Genomic DNA, 15,510 nt, shown 5'->3' with positions numbered 1-15,510 from the left:
TGTGGTTTATGTGTCCACCATTTTTGGGGCCAGTGTACAGTATATTGTATACTTAGATGCAGTTAGAATAAATAATAAAAAGGGAAGCACTCCAAATGTACAAGCTTCAATGATTAGTGTACAGCAGAGCAGCTCACACTGTGTTATTTAAACAATATCTTATATATCTTATCTTGTCTCTGGAGAGCAGAAGTGTTTGTGACAGCGGTGCCTCAGGCAATTGTCATTACCTCCTTAATGAAACTCATGAAGCGGCCTCCGAACCTCCAGGGTTTGTGGCGGTGACACTGCAGTGAGTTGACAGTCATCTGTGGAGCATGCTGGTAAGAGACCGACACGATGTGGACTGCGTCGTACGTCAGAGCAGCATCTGTCTGGAATAAATAGGGGGGTGATATGTCAGCTGAAAGGAAGAGCAGGACCTCACCAAATGACAACCTTGCCAGATAGCAAACTGGGCCACTGCTCAGGTCCATTAGTAGACTTCAATTAAAACATACTGGAGTACAGGGTCTGGTGCCAGGATGAAGACAAAACAGCTGGACGTGTGTGTGTGTGTGTGTGTGTGTGTGTGTGTGTGTTGAGTATGTACTTGGAAAAATAAAAACTACAAAGCTACTGTGAGTAGACCAACGACAAATGAATTGCAAAGGTATTAATGATGCCTTATAATCCATAATGTAATCCATAGCCTGGAATTTGTTGTTGTACATGTGTAAATATGTAAGTATTTTAAGGTACTTCTGAGGTAAAAGGTGTTGCAATTATTTACAAGAATGTACAACTAATGATAGTGCATTATAAGGCCTAATAAATGTGTTTGTAATGTATGAAGAATATCCTCATAGTGCATTATTAATCCATTGGAAGAAACATTCAAACAACTGTTTTGTTCTGGTCAAAAATAAAAGGCGTGGCAGAGTACAGAAAATATACAGCACACCACTCTTTTGATAATAAACATGAACATTGCCATATTCTTGTTTTTAAAACTAAACACAAGCTTTTGAAATTAACGTTTCATCTGAAAAAAGCATCACTGTACATTATAGGTAATATTGCAATATTTTACATTAGATATTGCAATATTTTACATTAGATATACAGTAAACCCTTCATTCTGATGAAAAAATTTGATTATTTAGAATACTTACAAATTGTATCTGTTTGACACAAATACAGAATCATGTTTCTATATAAAAACATTATTATTTTAGAATATGAAAAATTTGCGAAAAATTCTTTAAACTTCAAATGAAAAAGGTCCACACACATAGGGTCCATATCCGGATGTCATAGAGACTTGGATTGAGCCAGTAAGTAACCATCTGTAACTACCTAGCAACATCCTAACAATGGCATAGCAATCACCAAAATCCCCCCGATATTGAATAAAAATAACTATCATAAAAATGTCAGGCTAAGAAAAGAATTGTATGTGACATTTCTATACTGTTTTGTTGCGTTTATTTAGAGTCCGACAGAAACATATATCTTCCCCTACCCCTAAGCCTAACCCTTCACCCTAACCCTAACTTCACTAACAGCAAATGCAACTATTGTGAGACTTTCCCTGCCCGACGGTTCCATTCAAGACACAACTTCATATATGGTAGCAGCCCTTTTCCTCAACCTTGGAAATAGACTTTGTTAGACAAAGATAAGGGAGTCTCTCTGCAGGTGTCCATCAAGGAATTACAGTGCAGAATGACAATTAGAAGTTCCTGAAGAAAAATGCTGAATTTGTGAAGTGCTCTTGGGATGCCATGCACCAGAATACATTACAAAACAAATGGGAGCATGTATGAGAATTCATCTATATTGCCACATAATGCCATTTTCACTTTTGCAAGAAAGAATGATAAAAATAATAAGATGATCCCTACCATCAAGGTAAATAGCTCTGTCCTCACAAAATTGCAACATTCACTAAAGGAGAAAATCCACCAAGGCTTAAGGCCAACCAGAAGAGTATTTAAGTCAATAGCTAGGTACTGCACCAATGAGTACTAGACAGAGCTCTGCAAAAACATCAAGTTTACATGCGCAAGCGGAAACCTCAGAATGATAGATGACAGAGTTCAAAGGGCCACTGTCAAGAGCAAAACAGCTATTCTCAAGCACACAACCAAGATAACTAATTGAGCTATACTACTAACTACTACTGAAATTAGACAACTGAAATAACAACTGTAGCTACTGTTACATGATGATCTTGACTGCATTTGATTGGTACATCAATGATCTTGATCCCTAACAGAAACATAGTGATGCATATATATGTGAACAACCACTCAGAACAGCACACTTGAGGCACAATCATGGCAACCTAAAAAGCTCCCACCCTGTAAGATCTTTTAGTGGACAGAATCTCTCATTACTAGCTCTGAAAAATCCTGGGAACAGCAGACAAACTTCAACCTCACAAACCTCACCAAAGTATTTTACTTTGGTCAAGTTTGTAACTTGGTCGGGTACATTAGGAGTACATCCCTTTACAAGTTAGCTCATCATAAAATTTGAACATCCACTATGGCTTTAATCAAGGATTAATCCTGGCTCCAACTCTCTTCAGACAGTTTCTCTCCATGCTCTTGAAGCATTCCTTCTACATAGACTGAATAGACAATCATTATTACATGTACATACTGAGAAGGTGCGGAATCAAGCATGAACTAGCATACACCATGTACTCCATAAAAGACTGTTTCCACCTACACTACTGCCACTGTGAACTCATTGTAAGTTTTATGAAACCAGTTTGAGACGACTTTAGCTTTATGACATGATGCACTAGCCCTTAGAAGATGGGTACATTTTGCCCATGAAGCAATGCACATGGTCAGCAGCAATACTCAAATAGGCTGTGGCATTCATGCAGTTATTGATTGGTATTAACAGGCCAAAGTGTTCCAAGAAAACATTTAACACACCATTACATCACCACCACCAGCCTGGACTGTTGACATAAGGCAGGTTGTACCCATGGATTCATGCTGTTGGCGACAAATCCTGACTCTACCATCTGTGTGCTTCAACAGAAATCGAGATTCATCATACCAGGCTACATTTTTCTAGTCTTCATCTGTCCAGTTTTGTCCTGTTCCCACTACAGCCTCAGCTTACAATTGTGTGGCTATCTGAGTTACCATATCCTTTCTGTCACCTCGAAACAGTCTGGCCATTCTCCTTTGACTTCTCTAATAAACAAGGCATTTCCATCCTCAGAACTGACGCTCACTGGATGTTTTTTTTATTAATTTTTTTATTTAACGTTTTTGGTAAACTCTAGAGACTGCTGATCTTCTGGGATTTTCACGCACAACAGTTACAGAAATACTCAAACCAGCCCGTCTGGCACCAACAGTAACGCCACGTTCGAAATCACTGAGATCACATTTTTTCCCATTATGATGGTTGATGTCAAAATCAAATCACTTTATTGTCACACTACCATGTCCACAAGTGCATCAGTAGGTGAAAGTCTTGAATGCAGTTCCGAGCAACATAGCAGTCATGACAGTGACGAGACATATACCAATTACAATAAACAACCTATTTACACAACACAATTTACATATCAAATGTACACATACTTATTACAACACAATAATTATATACAATGTACAGTAGACAATACACACAATATGAATACACATACAATAAAAATAAAATATAAAGAGTATATAAAAAATATATATACAGTAGTTGTATTGAGGAGAATATATTTGAAAGTCCAGTGTGAGAAGATGAATAAAGTGCAGTGCTAATTATTGATCGTGAGAGATCAAATGTTCAAAAGTCTGATTGCTTGGGGGAAGAAGCTGTCATGTAGTCGGCTGGTGCGGGTCCTGATGCTGCGATACTCCCTGCCTGATGGTAGCAGTGAGAGCAGCCCATGACTCGGGTGGCTGGAGTCTCTGTTGATCCTCCGAGCTTTTTTCACACACCGCCTAGTGTATATGTCCTGGAGGGAGGGAAGCTCACCTCCAATGATGTGTCTGGTAGCTCGCACCACCCTTTGCAGGGCTTTGCGGTTGTGGGCGGTGCTATTGCCGTACCAGGCGGTGATGCAGCCAGTCAGGATGCTCTCTACAGTGCTGGTGTTTAACTGTGTGAGGATGTGGTGGTTCATTCCAAACTTCCTCAGCCGTCTCAGGAAGAAGAGGCGCTGGTGAGACTTCTTCACAACGGCCTCAGTGTGGACGGACCATGTGAGTTCCTCAGTGCTGTGGACACTGAGGAACTTGAAACTGCTGACTCTCTCCACCCGTGCTCCATTAATGGAGATGGGGCTGTGTTCTCTGTCTTTCCTCCTGAAGTCCATCACAAGCTCCTTGGTTTTACTGACGTTGAGGGAGAGGTTTTGTCTCTGACACCAGCGTGTCAGAGTGTGCACCTCCTCTCTGTAGGCTGTTTCTATTTTGAATATTAACTGAAGCTCCTGACCTGTATCCGCATGATTTTATGCATTACACTGCTGCCACATAATCGGCTGATTAGATAATCGCATGAATATGTAATTAGAAAGGTGTTCCAATTAAAGTGCTCATTGAGTAAATATTCAAAGATGCCCTCTATGGCAACCTTGCTGTTGGCTTCTTGTAACCCTTCCAAAAAGCTGTAATGATATGAGAGCTATGGATATTTGTACAGTGCTGGTAAAATGTGAAAACTGGAAGTATTCTCCATCAAAACCTTGACAAACTGATAGAACACACAGAAGAGAGACATTGAAGGAAGGAAATCATTATTTGTTCCACATGCAGTCATATCTCCTAAGATGCACATTACATGGTTGCCTAAGAAGCCTTGTATTAATATGTTTTATACAAATAAATCTCTTGTACTTTATATGAATACATTATAATAAATATTGATATACCTAGTACTGTAAACAGAAATTTAAGCCAGCACACCTTGATAATAAAGGAACACTGGACCATTTAGCGGAAGTAATTAAATGGTGGAACTAAAAGCACACTTTTTCCTCCTTTACAAAGAACTGTATAGCACTGCGTGGGAGTATTTGAACTACTGTAAATACATGAATAGCTAAACACAGAAACTGTACAATTGAAACAAAGCATTTATGGTATTATGTTATTCAACTGTAAGGAAATCCAATGGCAGTTTATCATCCATAAACTTTGTGATCAAATAATGTGAACAGCTGCAATATAATTAATTATATTATCTATACCATGATAATTCCACCTCAGAAGTAATGCTAAATTACGACAAATGCTCTCTGTTCCTGATGCCAAAGATGTGCTAACTGATGTGTTCATGACCTCAAGACTAGATTATTGTATGTCCTGCAGATTCAATAAATAAGCTTCAGTTCGTTCAAAATACAGCAGCTAGAGACTAGAATCAAGAAATATGATTGCATCATCCCCATTTTATCGTTGCTACATTGGCTGCATATTAAGTTTATTTTTCATTTAAAAGTTCTGTTTATTACATTAAAGCTTTGTATGCTCTAGCTCTAGCTCCACAGTGCAGTTAATAAAACCTAAAATATATAAAAATCCATAAAATGAGGTAGCTCCTTTTCCTATTTGGCTCCTAAACTATAGAATAGTCTTCCTAGCATTGTTCGGGACTCATACTCATTCTGTCAGTTTAAATCTAGACACAAGACACAAGGCATACACCTTATTTATCCCTCAACTCATAGTTATGCTGCATTAGTCAGTTCTGCTGGAACGGAAACAATTCTCATATTCTACAATTTGCTTTAAAGTGGAAAGTGTCTATGTTCATATTATTATATTTGTTTCCCTGTATCATCCCTGGGATACATATCCTGAGTTTACCAGAGCCTGCCAGATCCAGCTCCTGTCCTGCAATATCCCTTTCCCACCTCTGTGTGTCACTGAGAGATGAGAACTAACTGCAGCCTGTTCCAGCCAAACATCACAGTTTAATATAATGTGATGGACATCAAAGAAGATGAGCTGCTGTCAAGCCAAACCGTAAAACATGGGATACTTCACTGGTCACTGCTTTAACCTCGGACTTAGGATGGACTTCACCATAAAGGAACTGCCAAGCCTCAAGCAGGACTGCAAGGCACACATCACTGACCTTTGCCTGCATCATCTTTGTCATAGGATGGACTACACTCTCTTAAAAATAAAATGCATACAATACATGAATGCCAACAAAAGATTTCATAAGCCAAATAACAAAGGACAATGTATCTATGTGGACAGCGGCAGTCAACTCAGGATGGACTTCAAAGAATCTAAATCATTAATCTTACAGTTCATACAAAGTCCTTTATTTTTAACATTTGTCCCCAACATCTACTCAGTTTACTAAATTAAACCATTTCTTGTATAACACATAGACATGGGCATAATACAGAATCCTGGGCCCTATGCAATCCCTATAGTTTTACAATCCAGGCCAAATGTCCTTTCTGTTGAAAATTAAAGTGTGTTGGATGCTTAAACAGTCTACTGTTGCCTAACTACACTCTTGACATACTTTGACTCACATCCTCAGCAATATTAATAGAAGCAGTAAGATCTTTTGAGTGCTCCTTCACTCTCTGTGACCAAGTGTATAATGAGTTTTATCATTTTTAAATTTTTATCCTTAATGTTATGATCAAGCTTGCTCATATTAATATTTTGATGCAAGGTCCACGCAATCAGTCTGTATCTACAAACATCGTTTATCTATTGCTTTCCATATTTGCTAACATTTTATCTCTAAACATTTGTCTCAAGCTCGCACACTTTATGTGTTACTTCGGTGTTTACATTGAGATAAGTACGTTTATCACCGGCTTGGAAACAAGTTGTTTCTCAGATGTAGCAAAATGCAGACTACTATGCAGCATCTATTTACACAACATACTGGCTTATTAGGTCGCCTCGAATAATTTTGTTCTAACCTCTCTTTGGAAAGATATTTGTGAGGAGTTGTTTCCCCTCACTTTGTTTCTTTTTATTCTCCTAACTCTCTTTTCTTTTTTTGTTATCCCAAGTTTTGTTTGGACATTGTGTGTGTCGATACCAGAAAAATCACCACACGCAGATGACTGCTTCTCTCTGCTCACGTCACAGCCAATTGGTGTTTGGCATCACTCCTAGACAACCAATCAAATGCTAATTGTGCATATATTGTGCTCGTGGGAGGCATGTACACAGACGTGTGCCTGAGCTTGTAAAACGGGTGAGAGAAGTAGCACAGACACCGTATACATGCAATTTCACAATTGTGATACAATAATAGTAATAATAATTTCAGGATCTTCGTGGGCCCCTCACATGTCAGGGCCCTATGTACTCAGTCACCCTTTTCCCCCACTTACGATGCCCCAGCACATAGATAGAGTAATTAATATTGGCATTATGTTCATTGTGTATATCGAGAGGGGAACTGGTTTCTCCCAAGGTTATATTTCACCCTAAACTAGCATGTTATGTAGTATTGTGTTCCTTGCCAGAGTCGCCTTTAGCTTGCTCACTGGGGGACTGAAGACAAAAAATGTATTGAGGTATCATATACAAAGCTTTTTGTCATTGTTTTTTTTCCTTTTCATTAGCTGGGGGTCATGTTCTGAGAGAAAATGGAAGCATACCGTCATAATCCCCTCCAGGAGGCCAGAGTCCGGTTTTGGGGGAATCTGTCTCTCAAGGGACCACTTCTCCACAATGGAAGCAACTTGAGGATTGTCCACATTCAGGATACGGAATCCGGTCATATTGACACCACAGAAGCGATACGGCTCCAGGTTTATGACCATGAGATCCTAGAGTAAGAGCGAGAGACAGAAAATCTAATTTAGCCAGCCCGAATCGAGCTTCTTTGTTGTGAGAGTCTTCTTTTCTCTTTGTCTGATAATAAAAGCAAGAGATAGAGAAGGGGGGTTGGGGGTTAAAAGAAAATAGACAGAGCAAAAATAAAAGAGATTAAGGATAATACCATGATTTTCAGGCCGCCTGGGTACAACCAGATGAAATGTAGAAGGATGTACACCTCTGTGCCGGCGTTTATGATATCATAGACTGTGAGCCAGAACTGAGTGAAACAGTTATTTCCTCTGTAATCTAGTGATCATTGCTGCTATTCTGTGAATTGAACCATAAACACTTCGCTTTGATTGCTGCCCTGACACTGAAATGAATCACTGTCTGTGGATTCAATGATTTTCGGCAGTGTGGATTCTAAAATTGGATCTGAATTTCACATTCTCAAAGCAATGATGTGCGACCAAATCCTCCTAAAATGAAATTGCTGGTGTGTAAAATGGCATTGAGATTAAGTGTGAATGAATCAAGATCTTTTTCGATTGAGGTCAAAGTAGAGCGAGGTGGCATGGCGGGCTTCTATGAAATTGAGAATGAATGGCAAACTAAGCAAGCCAGTGTTCATTGAAAGAACTTCCTGCAATCGGCAGCAGCTAATTAACGTTCTAGAAGAATACCAACACACACCCACACTACATGCGCCATTGTCTGTGCAGTTATTCTGAGTAGAGTCACTCTGCTTCTCATACCAGCCTACACATGATAACATGTTGGGTAGGTGGGGACAGTGAAGAAATGTTGTAGAACATAATAGACTATTTCATTAACACCCTGTGGGGCTGGAACTGTGGGAAGAGGAGCGTGCAAAACATATGCAGAAGAAAGCTTGCCCTGAGAAACAACACTTTTTTGAACTATAATGTAAATTATTTCAGCTTAAATGTACATTTCAAGCTATTTTCCATTTTAAAGTTTTGCTGTGTCATTGTAACAGTGGCATCATATTATGAATGATGAGCGATGCTAAAATGCTCCGGGAAGTTTTCTAGTTAAATTAGGATTATTATATTAAATCTCATTACACAAGTAGCTAAATTATGTATATCACTCTCTTGGAAGAGGTTATGTCAATATATGCACAAGATGAACTTAGTTATGACATGTGAATCACAAAAACCACCAACAACATCATCAAAACAATTTCATTTTCTTGCAGAAATGAAAACATTATTTTCGTGGCATTAATTAATTTCACAACAGCATAATTATAAAATCATTAATGTTCCTTTAGTTAAGGGTTAATGAAGGGGTTAATTAATAACTAATAAGTCATTCACAAAAAAAATGCATTTGAAAATAATTAAAAGGGTGATTTCCGTGCAATACTTTCAGAAAAGTTACATGTTATACCATGTTATATCATAAGCTCAATAAACACACTTATTCATACTTATTTTAATAAAAAATATAAAATGTCCTAATTATTTATGTCACAATACTGAACAAATATACTATTATAATGAGATTAAAAGGAGGGATAATGTAATTTAGTGTTTCTATTCATGATTATAATGTCTTGATTCACTTGTGTTGTCACTTTCCTTTTCACATTGATGTGAAAATTACATTTACATTTACATTTTATGCATTTGGCAGACGCTTTTATCCAAAGCGACTTACAGAGCCCTTATTACAGGGACAATCCCCCTGGAGCAACCTGGAGTTAAGTGCCTTGCTCAAGGACACAATGGTGGAGGCTGTGGGGCTCGAACCAGCGTCCTTCTGATTACCTGATTAACAGTTATGTGCTTAGACCACTACACCACCACCACTCCGATAAAATTAACTAAAGTCCTCTGCAAAAAAAAAAATGTTCAGCTCTTTATTCTCATTCACAGCATATATCAAATAATAAAGCCTGATGACCATTAAACCTTCGTTTAATTAGGTCCTAATGTTCATAGGTTTCTTATGTTGGCAATAAACCCTTTAATAAATGCTTCATATGTGCCACTTTACATTAAGATACATGTTCATAGGTTACTAATGTTATTAAGCATGTATAACATGTGAAGCAAACTGGCTCAATATTTGCTATGTATAACCCTTTTTACTCATGTTGTCATAAATACATATCAATGCTTTGCAGTCCATTTGTAAACTCCTCTTTTACTGTACATTTTGACAGCAGTCTCCTTGGTGATCATGATTTCAAGCTTGATAACATTTCCGGGAGCAACATCTTGCACTCTGTGCATGAATCAAGCACTAGGAAGTGCAATCGAGCTTGAAATCATGATCGTGCCTAGAGACTGCAATGGAAAGATGTACAGTGGAAAAGAGTTATATTTTGGTCGGATCTGACACAAAGTGTATTGGATCACTTCAGAAGACATTGATGAAACCACTGGAGTCTTATAGATTACTTTCATGGTACCGTAATGTGATATTTGGACCTTCAGATTTCTGGTCACCATTCACTTGCATTGTATGGACCTACAGAGCTGAAATATTGTTCTAAAAATCTTCATTTGTGTTCTGCAGAAAAAATTCCATCAGGGATGGAATGAGGGTGAGTAAATGATGAGAGAATTTTCAGTTCTGAGTTCATTATTCCTTTAATAAACCCATTACAAAGGGAGCATTAATGTAAAGTGTTACTAAAATTACACCAAACATGAGTTGTATGTGAGGTTTATTTCAGGTTGAAGAAGATATTTAGTTATAGGAACTGTTATGGACTGTTTTAGACTGTTTTAGAATCTATGGATTCTAAAACTATCTATTTTAGATTAAAGGCATGAACTATTCCTCAAACAAATTACTTCTGATTTGTTTTATTTTTTATTTGTTTTAAAAATGGCCCAAAATAAACACATTTCTCCTGATATTGTAGAGAGATTCTATCCCATGCACTTCTGTTTTGACAGATGAAAACACACTGGATCTGACCAGGACAGAGCCGAGATGCACAACGAGAGGCTCTGGTTTGAGAAAGACTCATCACATGTCCTAAATGGGCAGCTTCAATAAACAGTACATGAAAAGATCTTTGGATGCACAGAAAGTTTAAAGAATACACAATTTACTTAAAATATAACTAGTAATTTGTAACATTATAAATGTCTTTAATGTAATGCTTGATTAATGAAATGCATCCTTGATGAACACAATCAAGCATCAATTTCTTTCAAAAACAAAACTGTCTCAGTGTTCTTAAGCTGGTGAACAGTAGCGTACTCTAAAATAAATTCCAGTGTCTGTGTGATTTACCACAGTGAGCACAAACAGTTACTCAGAAGTATGATACAATTACAGGATTGTTTTCAGCCAATGTGTTTGCATGACTAGACCTATCTATTTTATAAAGAACAGTAATGGGTGTGGGAATTGTGGGGGAATCAAGGGAATTGTCTTCTGTTGCCTTGCAACTAAATGAAATGTATCTCTTGAGGGTCAAAGGCATGGTCTATTTATTATCACAAGTGATAAATGTGTGAAGAAAATCATAGATCATTCATTTATTATAATCATAACAATCTAATAAAGTGCCTCTTGGTGCAAATACACACAGCTGATTGGTTTTCACTGTGTGCTGGGTAGTAATCAAGCCTTTAGCAAGGATCAGTAAGCCTCAGTCATAACTCAGGTGCTTGACATTTAACGAGCATTAAAAGGCCTTTTCAAAATGTGTTCAAGAGGGCTTTGCCACCCCCCCCACCCCCCCACACTGTTTTTTTTATTTCTTTTTTTATCTGATTTTGGGACTGATTGGTCTCATTTTTTCTTTACAAAAATCTGATTTGAAATGGATCCAATCTGTATTATGATTTAATGTTTACCAAAATATTATTTTAATTGGATTTAAATCTAACTATATCTATACTAATGTGGTTTGAAGTTGGTTTGTTAAAATCAGATTCCATGTAGGTTTTTTGCAGTTCAGACTACCAACAACCAAATCGATATACCAAAGTCAGGTATTGCTGACTATATATAACTGTTCAGAAAAGTCAAGGAGTGGCGTTGTTATTTTCAGAAGAAAATCTTTGAAAGGATTCTACAACTTATAAATGAAACTTTCATCAAAATGCAAAAATGCAAAGCTCAATTGCCATTAACTCTGTTCCCTTTGTAGGGTCTTTCAAAGACATTTAGTTGATTTGAGTTTGAGAGAAGGGCTAATATTTAGACTGGGTGGCAGAAACTCCATTAAGGCTGTTTTGTCAAGTGAAATTGATATTGCAGACTGGCTCCAAAGCTCATCTGCAATTAAAACCCATTCATTAAGTAGAGGCAGCACAAGAACAAATGACATTCAATTTGCTGTTAGTACTGCAGTACATTACCAGAGTAGTGAAGATGTAGTGATAGTACTCTGTCATCATTCCCATCATCTGGGCCTGGAGGAAAAGGAGGGGAATGGGGGAAGAAGGCAATGAAAAAGGTCAGTATGTCGTGTCAGAGTCATTTGCAATCATTGTGGCAGAAAACACAAACAATATACAACAAATGAGATTGCATCAGAACAGAGGAACTATAAAGAACCACTCATCTATCTGTCTGTGTTTCTGATATTATACATCATAACAGACTGTCCTCCAGCTTGCTTTCTAGCAGTGATAAGGGCCCTTCAAGGAATAGTTCGGAAATGAAAATTCTGCCATCCTGTACTCACCCTGTATGTCGTTCCAAACTCATATTTTTATAGAACACAAAATTATATTTACCAAAAGGATATTTAGCAGAATGTTTAAGGTGATCTTTTCTGTACAAAAAAAGGGAATGGGGACAAAAGCTGTTGAGCTCCAAAAAGAATAATAGAGCACCTAAAAAGGCACCATAAATACAAAATCCATATGATTTAGTATTATGTTTAAATCTTTTGGATTAATACACTGGATTTGTGTGAAGTCACAGACTATTTAGAAGAGTCAGGTCACTTGTATTAAAATTAATGGGAGAAATTGGAACCCCCAACAGTCAATGGATATAGAGAGAAAGTCCTGCCTTACAGGAAAATGAGCCAATCACCTTTTAGATACAGGCATCAGCTGTTAATCAACTTGAGAATGTGCATTAGCATTAGCTATACAATCCAGGATTTTTTTTTTTTTTGTAATCTGAGGTGAAGATGCACCACTGGTGTCAGATTTTACTGCTGATTTGAAATATGTTCTTTGATTGTAATCTTGACCAACCGTTTTTGATTTCCATATTTCCCTATTCATGTAGATAGGAGCTGCTCTTCTATGCTGCTTGTTTACATAGAAAAATAGTACAAAAGATGGCCACCAGTGGACTGACTTGCTATAAAGTCTTTGGTGAAGTGCAGAGTGAAATTTAAAAGATGCACCTACTGCCATTGGTCCACATCATTGATGGGTGTAACCAGTTGCTACACCTATTTGGGTGCCTACTTTTTTATCCAAGTGATATCTTCATGTTGACTGATCTCGATTGAGTGAACACACTAGAGCAGTGTTTCTCAACCTTGGTCCTGGAGTACCACAACACTGCATGTTTTGGATGTCTCCCTTATCTAACACACCTGATTCAACTCATCAGCTCATTAGTAGAGACTCCAAGAGCAGAATTTGGTGTGTCAAATAATGGAGACATCCAAAATGTGCAGTGTTGGGGGTACTCCAGGACCAGGTTTGGGAACAACTGCACTAGAGTGTAGAATTGCCAACCTTTACATCCATCCAGTATTTTTCTTTAAAACAAGTATAAAAATCCTTTTCATCTTTTGTGGATTCGTTTTCACAAAATTCATCAAATGGTAATTAAAAAATAGTAACCAGTGCATATAGCATATTAGCATTAGCACTATGAATGTACACATGACAAATGACACATTATCCACTGCATACGTTTTCCTTTAAATCATCACCGAGTAGTTAAAACAGCTTCTTTTACTGATCTCATGTGCATTATTCTCATAGAATGAGACATGAATGGGACTTGGGTAGCTCAGTGAGTAAAGACGCTGACTACCACCCTTGGAGTTACAAGTTTGAATCCATGGCGTGCTGAGTGACTCCAGCCAGGTCTCCTAAGTAACCAAATTTGACCGGCTGCTAGAGTGGGTAGAGTCACGTGGGATAACATGGTAGGGCACGTGGTGAGTTGTGCATGGATGTTAAAGAGAATAGTATGAAGCCTCCACATGTTTCCGTGGTAACGCACTTAACAAGCCACATGATAAGATGCACGGATTGATGGTTTCAGACGCGGAGGCAACTGACATTCGTCCTCCGCCACCCGGATAGAGGCGAGGCACTGTGCCACCATGAGGGCATAGAGCACATTGGGAATTGGGCATTCCAAATTGGGGAGAAAACAACAACAAAAAACAAGTCATTGATAACACATTTTAACATCATATTGGTTAATGTTTTACATGCAGTCAGTTGACAGGACAGAATGTCTAATTTTTAAATGCTCTTCTAAATACCATCCTCAGCAGCACTGGCGATGTCAGAATATTCACAAACAGTATATCCCTGCCGACTTTTTTTTACCTTCTTTCTTGAATGAAGAAGAAACTTCTGCATATTGAAAAAAGTGCTCACGATCGGTTGGAGATTGGCAGAATTTACAATGCAACACAGAATATATCGGGTTCAATAAAAAGTGAATCTCAATCGACAGCATTTGTGGGATAATGTTGATTACCAAAAACAAAATATAAATAAATAAATCATTTTTACTTATTAAAAAAGAAAAGAAAAAATCAACGTTTACATTGAGGCACTTGGAGCCCCTTTTTTTGGAGGGTTTAGAGGCAGAAATGTGAAGCTTATAATTTTATAAAAGCACCTGTATTAATTATTGTTAAAACGCATGGATTATTTGAGCTGTAATTTTTTTATTATTATATATTCTATGAATTGTTTTTACAGTAGTTTTAGGGTTTACAGCATTACGTTGTCATTGCAAAGAAGTTGTAATTTTGTATATATGTAACTTTTACAAAGAAAAGGTTAATAAGAAATATATTATTTTAACAGTCACAGACTGGCTCCATTTACTTGTAAGTGTCTCACTGTAACCCTGATGCTTGCTTTTTCAAAAGAAAAGGAGGGACAAGTCGAAATACATTTTTGTGGTAATCATCATTATGCCACAAATGTTGTTGATTGAGCTTAACTTGTATTAAACCCTGATTATTCCTTTAAAGCAACATAGTTAAATGTACACAAATGCAAATGAGATTTGAGAGCTTTGGTGGAAGGGCAGCGTTTCATTTAATATATCGACATAAAACTGTATGTCATTTCTGCGCAACTAGTGCCACCAAACAGAATTGCAAAGATAGCTTTGTTTTCAAAACAGCTTTCTGAATACGCCCCCTGTCTGCCGTTGGTCAAACAAAGAGATAGTCCTGACCCCAACTCACACCATTGGTTGGGAGTCAATGTTATTGTGTTTGTACAGACGGGAACAAACAAAAACAAATATTTTCAGAGTGCTACAGAGACACAATGTTTACAGTTTTCAAGAAAATGTACCCTATGAATGTCTTGCTTATAGCTGTCTCTTATAGTTGTCTCTTCCGAAGACTCAGAATATACCATATACTGTAGGACCATTTTGATACTTTCATTGTCAGTCCCCATTCACTTTCATTGCAGAGAAAAGAGCAGTGTGATCATTCTACCTTTTGTACTCCACAGGAAAAAAAGAAAGTCATATAGTTTGGAAAAAAAAGTTACTTTAATATAAGTTAGTGATT

The 15,510-nt window shown here is 37.5% G+C and overlaps 1 protein-coding gene across 1 annotated transcript in view; it reads right to left on the bottom strand.

Annotated features, from left to right (window-relative positions):
- Positions 1–15,510, bottom strand: part of grik3 (glutamate ionotropic receptor kainate type subunit 3) — a 227,024-nt gene that overhangs the window by 94,020 nt on the left and 117,494 nt on the right. The window contains exons 5-7 of the mRNA XM_052146972.1: positions 12,119–12,172; positions 7,601–7,771; positions 231–374 (exon numbers count right to left, since the gene is read on the bottom strand). Of these exons, the coding sequence (XP_052002932.1) occupies positions 231–374; positions 7,601–7,771; positions 12,119–12,172 (369 nt within the window). The remainder of the gene's footprint in view (positions 1–230; positions 375–7,600; positions 7,772–12,118; positions 12,173–15,510) is intronic.

Source organism: Xyrauchen texanus, chromosome 17, assembly GCF_025860055.1.
Source record: "Xyrauchen texanus isolate HMW12.3.18 chromosome 17, RBS_HiC_50CHRs, whole genome shotgun sequence".
In the NCBI taxonomy this organism is placed as follows: domain Eukaryota; kingdom Metazoa; phylum Chordata; class Actinopteri; order Cypriniformes; family Catostomidae; genus Xyrauchen; species Xyrauchen texanus.
Note: the sequence above shows the minus strand (reverse complement) of the source record. Positions and strands in the feature narration are given on the sequence as shown.